General features: G+C 41.7%; 1 protein-coding gene across 1 annotated transcript in view; it reads right to left on the bottom strand.

The window, feature by feature from the left end:
- The window catches only part of ADAMTSL1 (ADAMTS like 1), a 376,065-nt gene that overhangs the window by 49,246 nt on the left and 302,727 nt on the right, over window positions 1-24,092 (bottom strand). Inside the window, exon 23 of the mRNA XM_040631464.1 lies at window positions 22,074-22,208. Within this exon, the coding sequence (XP_040487398.1) occupies window positions 22,074-22,208 (135 nt within the window). The remainder of the gene's footprint in view (window positions 1-22,073; window positions 22,209-24,092) is intronic.

Here is a 24,092-nt window from a genome sequence, read left to right as displayed (position 1 = left end):
GGTAATGGGACACGGATCTGAAGAGCAGAGAGGGGCTATCCAAATAGCCCCTCTTTGTCTTGCAACATACATTTCTGGTACTGATTTGTTTTGGATTCTAATTCTTATTGCATTTGGTTCTCAGATCTGGCTTGGTCCTCTATAGTCCAGAGGCCCCTTGGAAAACTTAGTGGGCTCTCTGATGGCTCAAGGGAGAGGTAGAAAGTTCAGATCCTTGGGGCCAATTCTGACATCGGAAAGAATCACCTGGACTTAGAGTCCCTAAAATCAATGCACTCTTCTTAGGAAACTGGGGATCCCAGGCAAACTAGCCCTGGGTGAGGCAGAGTGCATGGTGCTTTTCTGGGAACAGATAACTTCTTGATCGAATTCATTCTTTATGGGCTTTCCCATTCTCCAAGCATTCAACAGCAGGTGAAGGTAGAGGGTCTAGCATGGAAGATGCATTTTGAAACAGGGCTGTTTACCTAATCTCTGTACAACTGATGAAGTGAGAACTAATGTTCCCACTGTGCTTTTCAAAGGCATTCCAAGGACAGCAGAGATATGAAAGGTCCAGGCTTGGGCAGAGCAAAAACACGCAGTGTGGGGACAGGTAATGCCTGTTACTCAATAACCTCATGGGGCACCTACACTCCACATTAAAATGTACAATTAGCATTCCGCCAGAGCTTTGTTCCTAGAGCTTTCTAAAAGACGAAAGCTGGGAAGTTCCAGGAAATGGGGAAGGAATGAACTTTTCCTATAGTAATGAGACTTATTTTTCCTCCTATAATGCATTTTTGGATTATGATTTCGCAGGGATGGAATGAAAGAAAAGTGTTCCCAATAAGGTGCTCACATATTGCTATGTCTTTGTCAAAATAATTTCTTAAAAACTAAGCAGTAGAAAGCTTTTTTGTCATTGTTGATAAGAAAATCCAGAGCAAGAGCTGGTGAATTTTTTTTTTGTTTTGTTTTTTTTGTTGTAAAAGGCCACATAATAAATATTTTGGGCTCTGTGGGTCATACGGTCTCTGTCACAACTACTCGAGTCTGCCATTATAACTTGAAAGCAGCCATAGACAATATATAAATGAAAAGGGAACGAAATGAGTGTGGCTGTGCCCAAATAAAGCCTTATTTACAAATAGGTGGTAGTCTAGACTTGGCCCAACGGCCAACCCTAGTCTAGCCTATGAGATCATTAGAGTTTCTGAACACTAAAAACACACAGTATAGTAAAACCACTAAACAAATGCCCTTGCAAGATGTCTTTTTACTGCGGCGCCTGGGTGGCACAGCGGTTAAGCGTCTGCCTTCGGCTCAGGGCATGATCCTGGCGTTATGGGATCGAGCCCCACATCAGGCTCCTCCGATATGAGCCTGCTTCTTCCTCTCCCACTGCCCCTGCTTGTGTTCCCTCTCTCGCTGGCTGCCTCTATCTCTGTCAAATAAATAAATAAAATCTTAAAAAAAAGAAAGATGTCTTTTTACCTCCAAAGGCAATGGCCATTTTCACAAGAAAGATGAATTCAGTACTTTCTTCATTAATAGGCTCAATTTGTTGTTTTAAAAAAATCCAGTGATAACTCATGATAGATGTTCAGAAGAATATAAGAATAAAACAATCCTAATCACTATGATGTTGTTTCTTCTAATCAAACATGTGCACATATATCACTGGATAGGTTGATAAATCTTAGATAGTCTCACCAAAGAATATATAGGTCTACATCCTTCTTTTAAATTGCTGTGTAAGATTCTGTATGTGAACACATCAAAACTTATTTAATCAATTCTCTATTTATAGATAATTATGTTGTCTCTAATTTTTCACTAATATAAACTACATTATTATAACTTTCTTAGTATATATAATTTTTGTATCCAAATATATCCTTAGGTTACATTACTGAGAAGGCATTACTGGATCAATAAGCATCATTTAAAAATCTTGGTATGCATTGCCAAATTACCCCCCCGCCCCCAGAAATGTTATACTAATTTATGTTTTGGGCAACAATGCATGATAGTACGTATCAACTGATTCTTGGATATTGTAGTTGGTAGGCAGAATAATGGTCTCGCCAAAGATAACCACATACAAATCCCTGAAACCTATGAATATGTTACTTTGCATGGCAAAAGAGACTTTTATAGATGTGATTAAGAAAGGATCTTGAGATGGAAGACTATCCTGGATTATCCAGGTGGGAACAATGTAATCATAACAGTCCTTACAATGGGAAAGGCAGAAGGTCAAAGTCAGAGAGAGATGTGAAGAAGTTGCTAGATGGCGGCCTTGCAGATGGAAGAAGGGTTAAAAATGTAGGTAGCTTCTAGGTGCTAGAGAAAGCTTCTAGGTGCTGGATTTCCCCTCATAGAGACTCCAGAAGGAACACAGTTTGGCTGACCTTGATTTTAGCCAAATAAGACCCATTTCAGACTTCTGACTTCTACAACCATAAGAGAATAAATTTGTGTTGTTTTAAGTCACCAAATTTGTGGAAATTTGTTACAGCAAATAAAGATTCTGTAAATGTTTTTCATCCTTTTCTGTCTCATCATATTCAATAAATATCTAATTCTTATTTGCATTCCTTTGCATCCAAAGGTACTGAATTCATATAGTAAGATTGAATTTGTTTTTGAGTTTTTAATGTATAGCAAATTGTTAATGTTGCTGGCTCATGGATCTCTTTGGGAATCCGAAGAAAGTTGTGGGTTCTTGCATCCGAGAAAAGTACATTTGCACATATGCTAGGGAGCTTACAGCCTCAAAGCTTAAAGGCCCTAGGTTAAGAGCTCCTAAGAAAGAAAGAAAGAAAGAAAGAAAGAAAGAAAAGAAAAAATGAAAGAGCTCCTGTGTTAGACAGCAGGGCTGAAAAGGGTACCAATGATAGATAGCACTGTCTTATTCAAAGTCAGAAACATAAAACATGCTAGCACTCCCTGGCCACATAAGACTTGATGTGGTAAAAAGTACCTGGCTTAGAGGGCAGTCATCAGTGATCTGGCAGATCCTTCCTGCAACACAGAATACAAAGACCAGATACTGTCCAGAGCCCACTTTTGTTCTCTACCTGTTTCACCCTCTAGCTTCTAAACCTGGAAGCAATTTGGTTTCTGTTCAGAAATTCTTACACCAGCCATTTCTTTCCCTTTTCCCTCCTTTTCATAAACAATTCAGTCTAAAAGCCAACAGGTGAAGCCAAAGGCAGCAGCATTCATAGGTGGGGGGAGAAGGGGTTTGGGGAGGGTAGTCATGGTAGACCAGAGAGTGGGGCCCTGGGCCTGAGCAGGGTGAAGAAGGCTGATGATGGCTTGGTGAAGAGTATCAGAACCTGAGTGGAGTGAGGACCACAACTATGGTGGGGGGGGGCGGGAGGTGGTTAGAGACAGTAGTGATCGGAGCTTAGTTATATTGAGAAGGTTTGGTTAAATAAGTAAATGTACTAAGGATAGTGGGAGCCAAGTTTGCAATAACTGCAAATATTGAAAAGTTAAAAATCAGAATAAATCCTGTGGTGTTGGATAATAATTGGAGATGCAAGGTAGGATGCATGGATCCCAGTGTATAGATATAGAAATACACCAACTGTGTTTGCACGTGTGTGTGTACGCATGTACGTATAGAGAGATAGGAAGTGTTTATTTCTCTGCACTGAGAGGGACTGAGAGTAGTGACACTCCAAGAGCAACGAACACACCTGGTACAGAGATCTTGGTTTCTCAATACTATTCTCCAAGACAAAGTTCAAGGTGAGCCAGAGAGTAACGAAGTTATCAAAGATTCATAGGGACATATCAAACGGTACAGGAGCTACCTTAAAGGGGCTCTAATGGCTGAATCTAGGACATTTCTTACATCAAAGTAAAAGAGGATATCAATCAATTATAGCCCATTCAACAAGATAGGAAACTCTGAGTCCACGCAGATATAAATATGTCAACAAATAAATCGAAAGTTAAACGAGGAGTGGAACACCTACCATAGTCTCAAAGCATCTCTTCTCAAAATACATACTACAAGGGAAAAAAGGAAAACTTGAGGATGAAAAAGCCTGGCAGATACAACCTTAATCAAGTGACTGGAATTAACATCAACGGTAATGGTACGATGGCAATCATGATCACGTGACTGGCTATAATGAGAAGAGTCCGGCATTATTTCTGTGATGTTTTGGCCAGAGAATGCCTAACTTGAATCTAATCATGAGGAAGCCTGAGACAAATTCAAATTGAGGAACATATTTTAAAATAACAGGCCCATAATCTTCAAAAACGGTTAAGGTCATGAAAGTCAAGGAAGCCCGTGGAATGGTTCCAGCTTGAAGAAGACTGAACAGACATGAAAGCTAAACGCGGTGTGGGATTCAGGATGAATTCTTTTGCTGTTGTCGGGACAACTGGCACAACTTGAAGGAAGTGCACACTGGGTGAGGGCTATTGGGTTGTCAACTCATTTGGATCAGGTAGAAAAGTTCTTTGTATTACACTTCCAACTTTTTTGTGAAATTGAGATTATGTCAAAATAACATTATGGTAATGAAAAAAGCAATTCTTATACCAAATCGAGAAATAAAACATGTGTGAGGGAAAACCATCTGCCAAGACCTCAGGATTTGGAGGACTGGGGGACTGATAAACATGAGCCCCCGAAGCAGCAGAATTGCTGATGGCTCAGAACACGGGGTCGCTGGAGTTTCATTTCACGTATGTTTAATCAGATTTTAAGTACTTTTAAGATTTGAGAAGAAAAAAATCAGCAGTAGCGTTTGAATAAAGCAAAGTTATTATGTTCTAGGCTTTGATTTGTCTGTAGTGTTTAATGGACAGAACAGACATTTTCAGAGGGGAACCTGGGTGGAGAAAGGAGGGAAAATCCTTCAAAGGTCATGGGACTGGATGTGTTTTTTGGTTTCTTAAATATTAAAAGCTTATATTTAAGGCTCTGTAAAGACTTTTTAACAAGTTTTATTTTACTGCTAGTTTAACTTTTTATAATATTTTTCTCTAGTAACTACACCATTTTGCGAATGATTTCAGTGTGCTTCAAAGCAGTATCTTTGCCCAAATCTCGAGGCCCTCTCTCTGTCCCTGACATGCTTTCAGAGCTAACTGTAGTGAGTCACTCCCTGAATTGTGGCTTTGAGCAAGGATCTGAGATGCCGCGAAAGTTCATTAAAGTCGAGAACAGCAGAATTACAAGGAAAAGAATTAAGAGGCGGTGCAGTCTTTATTGTTCATGCAGGAACACTGTGGTCATTTTCTTCTGGGCCCAAGTTCTTTTTTGGGGCTCAGGAAGCTGGCAGGACAACAGACGGGCGTGTGCTGGCTTATCTCTCTTGATACCATTTCAAAGAGTCACACATGAGATACAACGGTCCCTGCCACGTTCCAGAAAGGGGCTTGAATGAGTTTTTGGTCTTATCTCCTGGCAACAGAAGTTACATTATTTCTGAGCAGGCACTGCCAACAGAGAAATGGAGAATTCCATAATCATAATGGATTTTCACATAAAGAGGTTCTTGACAGAATGATGTTTTTGGAATGAAACTTGTCTTTCTACATACCTTTCAGAGACAAAGCATTAAAGGTGAATGATGAAAGAGAATGTGAGCTTTTAAACAGATACAGACATATGATTAGGTTATGTTTCTAGAATAAGAGAACAATTATTATTATCATCATTTTTTTTCCTTTGGGCTGAACCGACCACTGGTCTTATCTACTTTATAAGATTTGCTCCGACGGGCTATAGTGGTTAGGGAACAGCAGAGGGTCACCAAATTCCTTTTTAAGCTGCATAGGTTTTCAGAGATGGTGCCAATCTTCTTCTGTGCTTAGGAATGTTACTTGAGACTCTAGCTAGCATGGGGATATCCTGGCAAAACGTCCTTCCCAGAATGCTTGTGAAAACAGTGAAACAAAATCAAAACGCAACTGTACCAGTGTGTACCTCACTGGGATTCTAAGGGTACTGACATGTGATTCCAGCTCACTGCCCTGCTTCCCTTTCTACCAGCAAAAGGGAGGGTGTTTTCCCAAGTTTTGCCCTACGTATCCATAGAATGGGAGACCCAGAGCATAAGCTGAGTCAAGATGTGTAATTCTTGGCAGATAGTAGAGTTGTAAGAAATATTTGTGGAATCAAGCTAGATTTCCAGTCCAGATTTTATTCATTTATTCTTGAATAGTTAAGTACATCCACTTGATTCAAAATTTAAAGGGTAACTAAATGGAATGCTGTGAAATTCTCCCTCTCATCCCCCTCCCGCCTTTCCCCCAGCTACCTGGTTACTCTCCTCACAGGGAACCAGCATTCCCAGGTTCTTGCATACCTGGAAAGTCCTTTTTGGACATAAAAAAGGATATTAAAACTGATTCCCTGAAGAAAACTGTACCTTCTTCTTATTTGTTTTCCTTTCAAGAGCAAAGGACAATTAAATGGGCGGCCTCTTTTTTTTTTTTTTTTTTGAACTCTAAGAGCCTTAAGGTCTAAGGAAGCCCTCAAAATATAATGTCAAGGCCAACACCCATGGGCAACAAGGAGGAGTTAAGGAGTGTAGGAGTGAGTGAGTGTGTGTGTGTGTGTGTGTGTGTGTGTTGGGAATGACTTCTTATCCAGGAGACAAAAAGCTATTATAAAGCAGAAGCTGGGTGGTAGTTTTGCCTCACAAAAGAGAGAAGAAACTGAAGCACATTTTGATAAGAGGTTAAACAAGATTCATTTCCATAGTATTTGCCAAACTCAACTTTTTCAAACTTTTCCTGAACACAGTAGGCAGTAACACATGAAAAGATAGAAGACTGCAAACCTCTATGCGTGGCAATAGGTGACTGTTTTGAGAAAAGATCCTGCCTGTGTTTTGATTCCATTCCATTTCATTCTGTTTGCACAAAAAAACCCCAAGTGAGTCCAGGCATCTGGACTCCATGGGCCAAGAAGGCTGTAGAACAGCACCTTGTCCTCTGCTCTGACAAGGGATGCCTAACTCACACCTGTGTTCCTTTCTTGGCCTGTCTAATGCCATATATTCTTCATGGCGCTGCTCAGGTCCCAGTTCCCCATGAAGTCAACTCAGGCGCCACGAGTCCTCTGTATTTGAGGAGCAACACTCTCCAGGAGACTGAGCACCCTCTCCCAAGGTCCCTTAAATAAACAACAATGCAATCTACATTCCAGTATGCAGCGAAGAGGAACAAGTAAGGAAACAGCTCTTGGCTGGAAGCAAGGGGCTTCCCAAGTGGTCCAGAATCTCCCCTGAGACTCTCCCCTCTCCCTGAGGTCCTAGAAATCCTACCTTTACTACCATCCTCACCTCTAGCCCCAGGGTCAGAGCAGTGACTAAGTTTTATACAGTGCTTTAGAGTTTACAAAATGTTTTTACATATTTAATTTCATTTGACTCTCAAATCAGTCCTGAGAGATGGGTTATCAACCCATTTTACTCATGAGAAAGGAAGACTCATAAAGGTTATATGACTTGACCATTGTTCAAGTCCTATTCCAAAGTTCATGTCCTTTTCATCCTTTTGGTTCAGTAGTGGGCAAAAGCCCTTTCCTTTTTCTTGCTTAATTTGTCTGAGATAGGTTGAAATGCTCAAAGGGAACTTGACTAAAAAGTAAGTTAATTGGTAAAAATATAAATTAACTAGTAAATATATAAAAGAAATATGAATAGCAAAAAATGGGTAAGTTAGGGAAAAGGTAGGTTATCCCTGCCTTCAGGACCTGGCCTCCAAGGGCACTTCCCCCCCCCTTTCCAGCTTATTGAGATATAATTGATATATACGTTGTGCAAGTTTAAGGTGTACAATGTGTTGATTCGACACCCTTATTTATTTGCAAACTGATTACCACCATAGTTAACACCTCCATCTCCACATAATTACCATTTCTGTTTTGTGGGAGACCTGTTAAGATTTATTCTCTTAGTAACTTGCAAGTGTATCAGACAGTATCCCCAGGGCAGCCTTAAGTTTCCTGGTTTCTCCACTTCGAGAAGGGGAGGGCTGGGGCAAGAGCATGTATTGCCAAGATAGTAATGACTAGCATTAGCTGAGCATTTACTGTGTGCCAAAGCTCCCTTCTAAGCACTTTATACGTATTACCTCATTTACTCCTTTGAAAAGCCCTGGAGGTATATGCAGTTATTACCTCCATTTTACAGTCAAAGGCAGAGAGAACTTCCAGAACTTGCTCAGGGTCATACAGCAGTTACCACGCGGCCGAGCCAGGCTCTCTGACTCTGGAGTCTGTGCTCCGAACCACTGTGCTGTGCAAACTCTAATGTGCATGTGAAGGGTCCCAAGAGAGAGCATGGGACTTAGATGGAGAGATGGGAACAGCACTTTCAGGAGAGAACTGAAACCTTGGTCTTTGATTATAAATCCATAGAGCAGCCATTCAATACTCTTTCTATTCTTCCTCCTCATCAACTTACACTGCTGTCTTACTGTTCCTTCTGTGTTGATATTTTCTAACTAGATAAGAAGTTCCTTGATGTCAGGGGGCATACATCATGCTTCTCTGTTCCTACCCAGCACCTGGCATAGAATGAACCCTTTGATGAGGCACTTGTCTCCTGAAAGTTTTTTTAGCCAGTAATTTACGCTCAAAATGGTCACAAGTTCTGGTCCTATAAAGAAGAACTTGTGCTAGACACCGGAGTGAAGAAGAGAATAGACTTCTTGGTTCATAGATTCAACAGGAAAGCAAGGGACAGGGGCAGGAAATTAACATCTATTAGCATCCACTTTGTACCAAGCACTAAACTGGGCAGGTTGCATATGATATCTCATTTGGTAGAATTAATTCTGAAAGATGGGCATTATTGTTATGGTCTGAATGTTCGTGTCCCCCCCCACCCTCCACCCATCAGCTTCATAGGCTGACATCCTAATGCCTGGTGTGATGGTATTAGGACAGAGGACCCTAGGGAGATGTACAGATCATAAAGTGGCACCCTCACGGAAAGGCTAGTGTTCTTATAAAAGAGACCCCACAGAAATCCCTAGCTCTTTCCACATTGTGAGGACACAGCAAGAAGGTATTGGCTATGAAACAGGAAGAGGGCCTTCACCAGAATGACCTTGCACGCACCACGAACCTGGCCTTCCAGTTTCCAGAACTATGAGAAATACGTTTCTGGGGTGGATAAGCCACCCACACTGTAGCGTTTGTTCCAGCAGCCTGAATGGACTAAGAGACATTTTTTATAAATGAGGAAGCAGATGCTGAGGATTTGGAAACAGGTTTTCTAGCTGAGCTACTAGCACTGTCTTCTCCACTGTGCAACCGAGGCAGGGGCCCTAGGTCATGATCCCGTCTTGCCTTCCACCATCTGCCTCCAGGCCCTGGGACCTCTGTAGAACTGCCTGGAGCACCACACGGACACAAGAAGGCACAGAACCAGAGCTGGTATTTTCAAAAGCCAGTTCAGGGTTGAGGAAGGATTTATTAGGTAAAGTGTAGAGTTCCTCATTTTCCCACTGATGGACTTTCAATACCTGTCTATTTCTGGGACATCCAACTCATTCACGTCATTCCCGTTAAACATGGTGGGGAGGGCAGGCGGGCCTGGGAATTGTGTCCTTGTGCCAGGAAAGGGCAGGGGCAAGTGTAAGTTTCTCAAGGTCCCCATTTCCTGACTACTTGGAGTCTTAAAATTAGCTCGTGCCTGGATGCTTGCTGTGGCTTGGAACAGTGGCAAGGCAGGGAGATTTACTGCCTCGCTTTCTGGGTCCAACTATTTTAAGTGTCACTTATGCTCTGGTGTCTTTTTAAATTTATGGATGTTCACTCCAATCTAAAGAACCACAGTCCTCCTTCCTGTGGCTTCCTCATAAATGCCCACTGAAATACTGATTTAGTTTTATAGTATATGCGCTAGCGAGCTTCCTGCAGTCCCCATGGGGTCTCTCTTCTCTCCTTTGGATTTTATTAAAAAGAAAAGACCGAAGTGCATAAGCATGTGCCATAAACAACCACCAATGCTGACCTTTCTTCTTAATCGCAAAGCATATTCTTTTTTGTGGGCAAAGCTGTAGGAAATCAAAAGCATTTTCCTTGTGACATAAAACCTCAGGCTTTCAATATAAATGAGGAAACAGATGCCAACTTGTGTCTCTTCAAAAAAGGTCAGGATACATTTCTCTTCTTTCCCTCTCCTCATCAAATATGCTAGCACTCCCCCGCCCCCCCTTTTTTTTGCCTTTTCTCTGCATCACTTTTCTTGCCATGTCTGCAATTTCTGATGGGATGGGCCCCCATGGTGGATTAATTTTTACCTAACTACTGGCCATCAGAACTTACCGTTCCCACAACGATCTTTGGAGAGGAAGCAGTGATGATCTTAGTCTTCCTAACAATCATATGAAAAGTGGCTTCCCAACAGGTGTGGCCTAGGGTACTGACTGACCTTTGCTGTGTGAATCACCTCCTGACGGGGTGCAGGAAGTGCTCGATATGATCCGTATCAGAATAATCAGGAAGTGCACAGGGTAGGGTTAGGGTGGAAGTATGTGGGACAGATGATAAAGTTATAGGAGAAACGAGATGGAAATGACTCAAGAGGCTTTCTAAGCCAAGGTCCTGCTACCTAATCCTGTCTTAAATCACCTAAGAGAATTTATTTTTTAGAGAGAGAGTGTGTATGGGCGCACATAAGAGTAGGGGAGGAGCAGAGAATCTTAAGCAGGCTCCACACTCAGCATAGAGCTCAATGTGGGGCTTGATCTCACCACCCCGAGATCACAACTTGAGCTGAAATCGAGTTGGATGCTTAGCCGACTGAGCCACCCAGGGACCCCTCACCTGAGAATATTTATGCAGCCTGTTTTCTCCCCAGGACCTAGAATCTAGTTGGGAGACATGACATAAATGGGAGATAATTTTAATAACAGAAATTATGATCTGCTCGGTGTCCTGTCAGTGGTCTAGAACATGGGTTGACTAGCTATGGCCTGAGTGCCAAACCCAGCCTTGTTTCTGTAAATAAAGTTTTACTGGACCACAGCTCTACCCATTTGTTTCTTATTGTCTGTGGCTGTTTTACTCAACAACTGCAAAGTTGAGTCCCTGCAACAGGTACCTTGTGGCCCTCAATGTGTAAAGTATTTCCCTCCTATCTGGCCCTTTACGGAAAAGTTTGCCCAACCCTGGTCTGGAGTAGATGCCTCTGGAGGTCAGCAAGGCGGGATCAGCTCAGGATGAAGCACTGCTAAAGGCCTCACAAAATGGCTTGAACTGTGCCTTGAAGACTTCTAGGGTTTAGCTAGAAAGGAAGGGGCAGGAGATGGTATTCCGGGCAGGAGACGGTATTCCAGGCAAGGAAGCATCAAAGCTATGGTAATTACTAGGGAACAGTTTGATTGGAATGGAGGAATTATTTGAAATAGGAATAAGATAGAAGGATGAATATAGAGGTTAGGTCTGAATAGCAAGGAGTCTTGAATGCCAGGCTAAAATTTTTTAAATGATAGAGCCTACCATTTCCCCACCCCAGTGTCTACATGAGTAGAAAGGGAAGAAAGGGACGTGGAAGTGACTTTTAAAGTCCATTCAAGCTCTGAGAATCAGTTTTTAAAAGTACTGATGCATACCCCTCACCCCCAGAGATTCTGTCTTAATTGGTCTCAGGAGGGACTTTTCTTTTTTTAAACTTCTCAGGGGACGCTAGTGCAATTGGGAACCTCTTCCTAGATGAAGGGAATGGCCAGGCACGTGCCTGCAGAAGCCCAGCTCAGGGCCAGGTAGAGGTAGCAGGTGCCCAACATATGTGAGTCAAATTAAGTCAGCAATATTGGCTTGTACCAGAGCCAGCCTGATAAACCTCTGCTTTACTAGAGCCGGCTATATAATATTCAGCTGGCCGCGTGGTTTCCAATAAAAGAAATCACTTCTGCCTGCCCTTGCCTAATCCTGGAAAAGCCCATGATGCTCAATGCGATATTGAGTCTGTTTATAAATTTGGGCATTTATAGTTCTTTCTCTCACTGTTATTTTAACATGACCATTTACAAGGCCTTACACAATTTGCCCTCGGCCTTGTTATGTCTCTGATCTTCTCTCTCCCACACACAACCCCCGTGACTCCATTCCTGCCACGCTACACTAGTGTCTTTGTTGTTCCTTGAACACACTAGGCATGTCCCTGCCTCAAGGACTCCACACTGGCTCTTCCACTGCCTTGCCTCTCCTCCCCTCCGCTCTTCCCCTCCTCTACCTTCCCTGCCCTTCTTCTCTTTCTCCAGACACATGCAAGGCTCAATAGCTCATGTTCAAGTCTTCGCTCAAAGGTAACTTTCTTCATGAGCCGTCTTGCCAATCGAATTGAAAATTGCAACCTCGTTCCCAAACAGGCAGTATCCATCCTTCCTGCCCTGTTTTATTTTTTCCCATAGCACTTATCTAATATATTATGCCTTCCATACCTCCTAATATACTATGTCATTTACTTCATTGTTTGCTATTTCCCTTAGCACAATGAAAGCTGTATGAGAGAAGGGATTTCTATTTTGTTCTCTGTTGCATCCCCAGTGCCTTCGAAGGTGCCCAGAACATAGAATTTGCTCAGTAAGCAAGTGTCTGTTCCATTGGTGCTTGGAATGCTTTTACTCATCATTTAAGATTGAGTTTGAACAGTTCCTCTCTGAAGCCTGCTCTGATTTTCCCTTCGTAGAAGAAAGGGGTCCTCCCTTCCCTGGTTCCCTTTGGTTTTTTCTGCAACTCTTTAGAGCTCTTTCTCATACACGCCTGACTTTTCTCTCTCTCCTACTGCTTCTGAGCACCTCCAATGCTGGGGGAGGGTATAGGACCCAGCATCTAATGGAGACTGGACAGGTTGTGTGTTAAAGTAATGAACCAGGATTTAATAACAGAAGCTGACTATCCTTTAACAACACTTACTACAGTTGTACACCCAGGCAGTTCTCCATTGTATTCCAACATGTTGACTTGAGTGGTCTGAAATGTGTCATCAGCACACAGGAGATACTTGAGCTTTCCAGAGAATTATATGGACTACCATTGCCCCCTGACGTTAATTTATTTACCAAGCACTGTCGCTGTTACATCCTACACACCCCAGAACTTGTTCTCTTCTTTCCATTCTCTCCAGCTTTCTATTATCCACGGTATTCTCTTACCTGAAATATTTCCTAAATGGTGGACTCTATCTAGTCCCTTCCCTGGAACCAATCCCCTGGCACAGTAGCCAGAACAGGCTTTTAAATACAGAAATCAGATGATGTCTCTCTCCTGCTTTTAAACCATTCAGAGACTTCCCATTGCAATTAGTGCAAACAGTGAAAGTCTTACCAGGGCTCAAAGAGTGCGAGCAACTTGCTCCTGCTTTTCCCTCTCTTCACCTTAGGTCTTTCTCCCCTTAGTTACGGCTACGGCTACGACGCTTCCTTAAATGCTCTAGGCTCTCTTGCTTCAGAACGTCGGCTGCTTCCTCTGCCTTGGACTGCTCTGGATTGCCTCTGTCTGGGATGCTCGCTCTTTACTTGGATCACTTCCAGCCTCTCTTCTAATCTCAGCTCAAATACCTCCTCCTAAAGCTCAGGCCAAGGGGGCTGTCCTGTCACATGTCTCCAGAGCACCAGTAGTTACTCTTTTGATTACAGTCTTACTTGAATAACTCTCCCCACCAGGCTTGAAGCGTCCACCGGAACTCAAACCGAAAAAGGGCAGGTACGTTAATCTCCTTGTTACTGTATCTTCAGCTCTAGGTCAGTGCCTCATGCATAGTAAATGCTCAATAAATTTTTCTGGAAGGAATGAATGAGATCTACATTTATCTATCGTATTTACTGTGTATCCCTGGCCCTCGCACGGGGCCTGGGTCATATTAGGCACTCAACAAATATTTATTCAATGAGCAAGCTGATCTATCTTTGAGATACTGCCTTCTTAGGCCCTTCACCAAGGCTTTCAACTTTGAACATTATTTATCCAACTGTTTTCTGAAATATCCTCCTACTTTGAGAGAGGTTTACATGAGAACAATGACTATAGACTCCAGACGTGGGTCCCATACATTCTAGCCACAGCTCCCTCATCGGTGTGGTATGATTTGTAGGAACTGCATCTGGGCAGCCATGCTCTGCAATTCTCAGCACTTCAAATGAATAGAGAAGAAAATGTGCAGGCTGCCAGTCTCAGGTGGTCAGAAGGAAAACACCACTGCCTGGCTGTGGTGTGTGGGCCTTGGCCTCACTGCCTGGCTCCTCCAGGACTGGAAGGGCTCTGAGAAGTGGAACTGTTACCTTGCAGGGCCCTGGGGAGCCTGCTGATGCTGCTGAGAGGCTGCTGTGTGTGTTGGCTGTGACCCTTGAGCCCCCTGCTGAGGAGAGGGGCCAGGCACAATGACTTCTTTCATGGAAAACTTTACTCTGCAAACCCAGGTTTGAATGCCTGAATCTCTCTCTCCTCTTGGTTAATCACAAGGGACGAGAAAAGGTTTGTGCTGTTTGGCTCTCTGTGGGACTAGCATGACATGAGGTTCCAGGAGAGAAGTCAGGACTTCCTCTGACTGGGACATCACAGCTTGCTCGCTCATGAAGGAGAGTTTGGGACTAAATACAGGGGGCGGACCAAACCCGATGGATATATTCTGTGAGACATCGTAACAGGTTCTGGACCTAAATAAGATAGGCTTAGAAAAGAGACTGAACTGCTTTTCTTAAGCCACACATAATCATGTGTTTTATTATTGGAAGCACCCAAGGTCATCTAATTTTGACAAAGATCTAGGGCCTTTTCATAATATAGACTTTCTCTTTCCTGACCTTCCTGAGAAAGATCTCTACTACTGTAAGTTAGGTTTGTTGGCTTGCTTTTTTCTTTCAGGCTCTTTAACTTCATGGAGAAAGCCTAACCTAGTGATAGGATAAAGGACAGAGTGGTACGGAGCAAAGAGTATGGTCCTCCTCAGAAACAGGAGCTATGTGATCACCACCATAGACTTTGGTATTCTTTCTACATAATGAGGTGGATGGACTAGATCAGCGACTGACAAACATTTTCCGTGAAGGACTGGAAAGGAAATACTTTAGACTTCTGGGCCGTATGGTTTCTGTCACAAGTGTTTAACTCTACCATTTTGGTGTGAAAGAAGTCACAGACAATACATAGGTAAATAAATGGGCATGGTGGCATGCCAATAAAAATTTATTTACAAAAACAAGCAGAGACCTAGATTTGGCCCAGGGATTATAGTTTGTCAACCGTGTAAGACATTATCTCTTAAAAGTGTTTATGTAATAATTCTAGAATGTGATTGCCAAATTTGGGTATCAGCTTAGTCTAGGCAAGTATTTAAAACATACACATCATATATATATGTGTTTGTATATATGTCATATTTACAGACACATATCTTGCACATATCTATATGCCTATTTCTGACCAAAATGGAGTAAGAGATGGAATTTACCTTCCTGCTTAAAATAATAAAAAATGAACAGAATGTAAGAGGCAATGGTTTTCAAGACACTGGACATTAGGCAATGAAGGACACTGCTCCTTGAGAAATGGGAAACAAAACAATGTTGCCCCAGCTCAGTGTCTTGAGACAGTTTCCAGGCTGCAACACAGGGAAACCCAGGTGGAGCCCAGGGGATTCGTGAGTTTAGGAGAGGGAGCTGAAAGCATAGGGAGATCAAGGTGGCTCAAGTTCACAGAATGGAGTATGAGAGAAGAGAGAACTGCAGGTATGGAATGAATAAATGAATTTCTGAAATCTGAAAAAGATCCCCCTTGAGTATTCAGTAGAATGCACATCAGTGCATGCATATAAAGAAATCCCAGAGGCAGAGAAAAGGGAAAGAACTAGAGGTAGCAGTTTCTGGTGCTCACACAGGGTACAGAATAGCACCTGTTCCTATCAGCCAGGCTGGAAAACCTCATGATTCATAGGGTGTTGGGCAGAATGTGGTATTGGTGTAAAGAGGCTATAATATGTGTAAAGAGACAAATATATCACTGAAACAGAATGGTCTGGAAATATACCCACACATATAATGACAACTGATTTTCCACAAAGGTGCCAAGGCAATTCAGTGGAGAAAGAATAATCTTTTCAACAAATGGTAGTGGAACAAGTTGGGTAACCATATGCATACGAATGAACTTCAGTATATATCTCACATCTTAGGTAAAAATACGCTCAAAAGAAATGACAGGCCTAACTGTAAAACCTAAATCCATATAATATGGATATAAAGCTTCTGGAAGAAAACATGGGAGAAGATCTTTGGTACCTTGGAGTAGGCAAAATTTCCTAAGTACAACAGCAAAAGAACTATCTCTAAAAGAAAAAAATGAATAGATTGAACTTCATCAAATTTAAAATATTCTGATTTTTGAAACTAAAAGAGTAAAAGGACAGCCATGGGCTGGGACAAAATATTTGGAAATTTATATATCTGATAAAAGACTTGCATTTAAAGTATATAAAGAACTCTCAAAATTCAGTAAGTGACCAAACAACCCAATTATAAAAAACAGGGAAAAATTGAATAGACACTTCACCCAAGAAGAAATCAGGATGGCAAATAGCACACGAAAAGATGCTCGACATTAACTACCAGGACATTACAAATTAAAATCACAACAAGAAACCACTGCAGACCTAGAAGAATGTCTAAAATGAAAAAGACTGACTATATTTAGCAAGTGCTGCCAAGGATGTGAAGAAACCAGAACTGTCAGACACTGGAGGTGGGAATGTAAAGTAGTCCAACTACTTTGGAAAAAAGGCTGGAAGACTGAAAAACAGTCTGGCTGTTTCTTAAAATGTTAAATAAACACCTACTATGTGATCCAGCCATTTCATTGTTAGGTGTTTAATCAAGAGAAATGAAAGCATGTGTCCATACAAAGACGAGTAGACAAATACCTATAGCAACTCATTGCTATACAACCAGAAACTGGAAATGACCATTCTGTCCCTCAACAAGTGGGTGATGAAACAAACTGTAGTCTGTCTATACAATGGAAACTAGTTGACAAAAACATGCACTGCTGATGCATGTTACAATATGGATGAATGCCAAAATAATTATCCTGAATGAAAGAAGCCCTTCCCCCCAAAGTATGAGTTCTTTTATAAAACATTTTAGAAATCTAATCTAATTTATCTATACTGCGAGCAGATCAATTGTTTTGCTGGCGGGGGTGGGGGTGGACATGGGGCGGGGCAAGGGTGTGAAGGCTTGATTTTAAAAAAGGGCATGAGGTAACTTTGGGGGTGATGAATATGTTCATTATATTGACTGTCGTGATGTTCACAGGTGTATCCATGTATCAGAATTTTAGACTTTAGACATCAAATTTTAGACTTTAGATATATATTATTTATGCCAATGCCAATTATCTCTCAATAAAGCTGTTAAAAAACTTTTATGTCAAACATATATAAATATCTAATGTATCTTACAAATCATTAAAATAAGATAAGTACCTATGAACAAAGAACCTGACAGGCAACTCATAAGTGAGTGCAAATGACTAATAAACATTAAAACCAGAATTCTTAGAAATCACCAAGAAATAAAAATTTAAAATGATATACTTTTCACACTGTATTTTATACTATTGTGTATTCACCAATTAAAACGGTAAGTATAAAAAGTCTTGGTCATACCTATTGTTGATACTACTTTAGGGAAGCAAGAATACTCATGGAGTGCTGTACACATAGAAATAGGGAGAACATTTTGGAGGGCAATTTGAACACAGCACAAACTAAAATATATAAAACTTTTGACACAATAATTCCACTTCTAAAAATTATCCTAAGAGAGATGTACACAAAAATTTTAGGAATAAGAATATTCACCTTATCTGTGTTTTTATGAGCAAAAATTGCAAAGAATCTAAAAGTTCAACATTAGAGAGTTGGTATGAAACCTCCTACCAATGCAGCCACCAGAATTAAACCTGTAGAAGAATATATAGAGACATGGAAACATAATTGTTATGTATCAGTGAAAAAAGTTGCAAGCAGTATATAGAGTATGATTTTTAGACAAAAGATATGTATAATGTGCATATTAATGGCTACGAAAAAGATATTTGCATGGTTTTATCCGGGCTAGACAACTATAGATAATTTTTAGTTTTTAATTTTTGCTTCTATTTTTAATTGTTCTACAATGAAGTTGTATTGCTCTTATAATAAAAACTCCAAGAAAAGTTATTTTTTGCATAATATCAATGCTAATGCCCTGTAAATGATACTGTGAAAAATATTAATTTTGAGTCTTAGTGACCTCCAAAAATTGAACAGAAAGCTGCAAAAAAGTGTAGGTGTGTGGGGAGGCCTGAGATTCTACTACCCTAGAACTGGAGCCTGGAGGACTAGACCTGGACCACTAAAGGGGGGTGGCATGGGCCTTGTCCTCCATAGCAGTTGGCACAGTTCAGGCTTTCCAGCAGAAAGGACAGCTGTAAAATAGGGACTGAGAAAATCAGTACCTATCTTGCCTAGGACAATGGATCTGGTTGTGTTGGGTCCACTCTGCATGGCCAAGCCTCCACTGGCGATTTTCCATGTCTGTGTCATACAGCAAGGAGTATGAGAGCAACAAGGGACTCACTGGTCCCAAGTCTTCACTTATAGTCATGGAAAGTGAGGCCCACAGGGGCCTATGCATGTGTGGCTCAATTAACATTTCTTCTGGAAAGTTCCGGCAGTGGCTTGAAGTGAAACCAATACCAGAGTGTCTGTCAACTAAAAGAGTCATTTCTGGAATAGAATCACCTACTGGGAATCTCAAGGCTTGAGTCATAACAGAGAAGAGTTAGCTCCCATATATGGCTTTAGAAAACCCCCAATCTCCCTCATTTCCTTCTCCCCATGAAAACTCGAGGATCAGGTCCTGACTTATTATCCCTATGCCACAGAACCACGAAGTTCTCTGAATCTGTTGCAGCCACTAATCTCATCAATGGGAGGAATACATACACAGGAATGTCACCAGTTACTGGCCACGCAGGGTTGGCAAATGGCTTTCATCCGGTATATCAACTGCCACCATGCTTGGTGGAATGTTAGAATGAATTCCAAGGCAGTGCCTGGGCTGATTGAAAAAGAATGATGTGATTGGACATGTGTTGGTTGTGGAAGGGGCGATTACCAGTATCTTTGCCACATATTTCCGTCCTGGTATAGACCATCTCTTATGCTCAAAATAGGGTTTCTCATGAGAGACTATGGACTATGAGAAACAAACTGAGGACTTCAGAGGGGAGGGGGGTGGGGGAATGGGATAGACCGGTGATGGGTAGTAAGGAGGGCACGTATTGCATGGTGCACTGGGTGTTATACACAACTAATGAATCATCGAGCCTTACATCGGAAACCGGGGATGTACTGTATGGTGACTAACATAATATAATAAAAAATCATTAAAAAAAATAAATAAAAAATAGGGTTTCTTCCTTAAATTGCTCCCGCTACTGATTACTCTTACAGAATATCAGATAAATTCTTTCAAATATTACTTGTAGTACATCATTCTCCTACTTAGAAACCCTCTAAAGGTCTGTCCCACATAGTAAATCTATTTCCTTAGTCTAATAATCAAGGACCTCCACATTTTGACACCGTTTATCATTCTAAATTCTCAGCAACCCTACACAGACTTGCCTCCCTGACCTATTTTTGAACCCGGAGCAGGCACTCTGGTCTAAAAGGGCCACCAACAGGATCCAGGGATGGGAACCAGCCCAATTAAGAGCAACTAGACTAACAGATCAGGATGAGTCAATAGCTGGGGAGGCTCAAGATGGAGGAGGTATATGAGAATTCTTGGGGTGAGGGTCAAAGCCGAAGCTGAGTGGACAAGCTCTGGCTGAGGCTTGTTCCTTTAAATGGCTTAGTTTCTATCCCCGTTAAGCTGCCCATCATCACTTTTTTTTTTTTTAAAGATTTTATTTATTTATGTGACAGAGAGACAGCCAGTGAGAGAGGGAACACAGCAGGGGGAGTGGGAGAGGAAGAAGCAGGCTCCTAGTGGAGGAGCCTGATGTGGGACTCGATCCCGGTACGCCAGGATCACGCCCTGAGCCGAAGGCAGACGCTTTAACGACTGCGCTACCCAGGCGCCCCTCATCATCACTTTTAAAGCAGTGGTATGTTATAGCTGTTTCTGGACATCGCCAGGCTGATAGTATCTTCTTCACCCTCGATGCCCGATTCACTTCCTTGCTGCCTATTTGAATCCCACCCACTTTCTGTGCTCAGCTCCAAAGCATCAGTTAGGCCCTGGTCTATTTCACGTGGCTTACTTCTCAGAAAGTTAATACTTGACATCATTTCCTAATTCATCTCCACAATTCCATGCAGATCCCTCCCTTACTTCTACAGTGCTGGCGAGGCATCAACATTTACTGCTTGAGTCCGTGTTGCCCAAGCAGTTACATTCAGGGACTTTATGACTACTGACTTGCTGTCCCATTCAAATGGAACAGTCTGGATGTGAACGAGGGTATTATGGTGTCTCTCAACTGTTAGATTTAAAATACCAGTCTAAGGTAACAAAGCACTATAAACTAGCAATGGAATGCAGCAGCATAAGGCACAATAAATTCTTATTGCTCATGGCTACAATGAGACAGAATATTATTCCAGAATAAGGGAGAAAGAAAGTAAAACTATCATGGAAAAATATGAGCAGGTTAATTTTTCCAGCATGCCGAATGGCACCTGAGTGACCTAAGAGTTATTGAACTTGAAAATAAACAATTGCAGTGCACTCTGCTAGTGACTGGGCTATGATTAATAGTTAGGACAATTTCTCATAGCGATGAGTCTAAAATAAAGACAAGTTTACAATGCTCATATTTAATTTGGAATACATTTACCATCTATAAGCCAAAAGAAAGCAGTTTTGAACTTCTATGAATTCTGATTAACGTGATGTGGAAAAACTCAATGCCAAGCTTGCATAAGTTAGGGGAAACAGAATAGGGCTACTTGTCATTACATGTGTCTTATTTTTAGGATCAGATCAGAAACAGAGAAATTATAAGCTTTTTCCATATGCTCATATACTATGAGCATTCTTTCTTAATTTTAGATAATAATGAAAATTGAAGGTAATCTTTCGGTTTGTGATCTGACACCAGTCCCTGTGGCCATATTGATAATAATCACCAGTATGACTAGGCACCCTTTGGCCTCCTGCTCCTTGCTAGGTGGTGGGGAGGAGAAAAAGGAATAGTTTGAGTCAAGGGAATAGTTTTCGTTACCATTACCAATATTTGGAACCACAAAGAGTTAGCATGAGGATTTCCCCCATTTTGTAGACCTGTTTATCCTCCCCACCCCAGGACTTGAAGGCAGATAATTCTTCCCTTCCACCTTGACCCTCTCCAGAAGTCATGACGGGAGTACAGAGGTTCCTGTGGTATGATTCTGGTATGAAGGGCCCATGATTCTGGTTGCCATGATTCTGGTATGAAGGGCCCAGGACACAGATGCCTTTGTACACCAGTAGGCACCAGCCATGTGGGCAATAACTTGGTGAAGGTTCCCATTGACAGATGCCAGGGAAGTTGTACTTGGTCAAGTTATTTAAACACTTGCTTGAGGAGTCCATCTGGGTTGGTTTCAGGCCCTACCTATAGAAGGCTAGCCTAAATAGAATCATCTAGATTTTTCTTCTTGAAAGCTGATGATAGCTCTAGTTTAGTTGTGAGGAGGTCATGGGGGCACACTGGGGTATGGTTGACAAGGGGAGATGAGCTATTTTTACTGCTCTGCTCTTTATTTACTGTTCAGTGAGTCGATCTGATTGAGAGGATCTGGACTGTGGCATTAACCCAAGAGGATTCAGAAAGGAGCCATGTTGGAATCGAGACAAGCTAGAGTCCAGACTAAGGTCTGTACTCACCTCACATGGAAAGTCAGCCAAGTTTCCACTGGTGAGTCTGGATTCTGTAGGCAATTTAGTGATTTCCTGTTGGCCACCCCCTCCTGCTGCCTCCCTCCCACCTGCAAGTAGTCACCCATCCATAAATCCTGTCCAGCCCTGGATTTTAGCCCAATGTTCCAGAGATTTGGACTCACCAAGGAGAGCGGAATTCCCAGGATCCAGGACCAGCTGTGCTCCCAGAGGAGATGTCAGCACCGAGGGAAGGTTCAGTCCACTGGCTGAAAGCAAGGCCCTGATGTCTTCCAACTGTGTGGGGACTTGGGGGGGATCTGTGGGAAGGCAGATGGGGAGTCAGGCAGGTTAAAGCATGAAGGCTATATTAAGGGGGGAAGGAAAGGTGGGTATGCATGCAAGGCAGGCATTATGGTTGCCTTTAAACATGGTTTTTTTCCCATAGAGAAGGTGTGCCTATCCAGGTGAGTCAGAATTTCAAGCTTAATATTTGATGCCCAAAACAATAAGGTCAGTAATAAGAATCAGGCATGTTGATTTTAGGAGTTCCTTACTGTATACCACTTTATACCACAGTACCACTGGGTCTCTATAAATGTGTAGGCAAATTAAACCATATTATAAAAATACTCTTAAAAAGCCAACACTTCTTCAGCATTTATTATATGCCAAGTCCTGTGTTAAATAGTTTTCATTCCTTTTTTTCATTTAACTCTTACAGCATCCTTTAGAGCACTTTGTTATTGTCCCCACAGATATGGATACATCACCACAGGAAGTTTTTATTTTAGAGAGAGAGAGTGAACACATGGGGGAGGGAAGAGGGCGAAAGGGAGAGAGAGAGAATCTTAAGCAGACTCTACGCCCAACACCGAGCCCGACATGGGGCTCCATCTCGCACCCTGAGATCATGACCTGAGCCGAAACTGAGTCAGATGCTGAACTGACTGCACTATCCAGGTGCCCCAGGAATTGCTTATTTAAAGTAAGCCTATGAGTGACATTTTCTATGAAGAAAAAGGTTTATTTATGAAGTTGATAAAGTGAATTTGCTTTGTGGTCTGGATTTTTATGCCCAGGTAGGACTAGATACGCAGGACAGGGATGATTTGTTCTTCAAAATCTTAGAAGGAGTTAGTGCTGAAGTGATCAGGGGTCTAGTTAACCAGAGCCTGAAGTGACAAAAATGGAACTATAGTGGCTTATCATTTCCACTGGACAGAGAGGCAAGCACCTATTGAACCTGGTGGTGAGAGGACTCAAGATTCTCTGAGAAAAGAACCAGAACCTTGTTTCCCGACTTCCTACATCTTCCAAGGTGGACTCCCACCTTTTTCTCGAGAGCACTTGGAGTCTGAAGAGAAGCAGAAGTATTTCCTCTGTAACTGATGGTCATTTCATCAGTGTTCAGTGAGGGCCTATTATGTGCCTGTCAGCTTGTCAGATACTTGTTAAGGGTGGCAAGTAAGTCATGACGGCTTCAGAGTCTGCTTCAGAAATACACCTTCTGTCTACTCTGCCTTGACTGCAAAAGACCATTGCATCCAGAAAATAATGACGAGCTTGAGATATATATATATAATTTATATATATATATATAATTTATATAAATTTATACATATATAATTTATATAGATTTATATATATGAGATATATATAAATACATAAACCATTACATTATATATATGTTATATATAATTAAAGATATTCTTTATACGGTATAGGTGAAAACATCATGCTTGGGTTCAGGAACGCTCTATTTAAGCTGTGGCTCTGCCATTCACTAACTTGGGCAAGTCCCTGAATTCCTCTGAGCCCTCATTTCCTTATCTATAAAATGATAAACTCATCATTTCCCAGATCTCTTTCTACTCTGAAATACCATGATTTTAGGAACTGATGGTAGCAGTTTACTACAACCTAAATTCTCTTTTTCCCATCTTTTAAGAATTTTTAAAGCTTAATTAATTACTTTTTAAAATTTAAATGCAAGTTAGTTAACATACTGTACATCCCTGGTTTCAGGAGCAGTGGTTCATCACCCACACACAAGCCCCGGTGCTCATCCCAGCGAGTGCCTTCCTTAATGCCCATCACCCATTTTTTAAATATTCCCTTGAGAATACTGCAATTGAATACTGAATATTCCCTCAAGAATATCAAACTCACGGGACGCATTGGTGGTGCAGTTGGTTAAGCAT

This window comes from Ursus maritimus, unplaced genomic scaffold (genome assembly GCF_017311325.1).
Source record: "Ursus maritimus isolate PB19 unplaced genomic scaffold, ASM1731132v1 scaffold_17, whole genome shotgun sequence".
Taxonomy (NCBI): Eukaryota; Metazoa; Chordata; class Mammalia; order Carnivora; family Ursidae; genus Ursus; species Ursus maritimus.
Note: the sequence above shows the minus strand (reverse complement) of the source record. Positions and strands in the feature narration are given on the sequence as shown.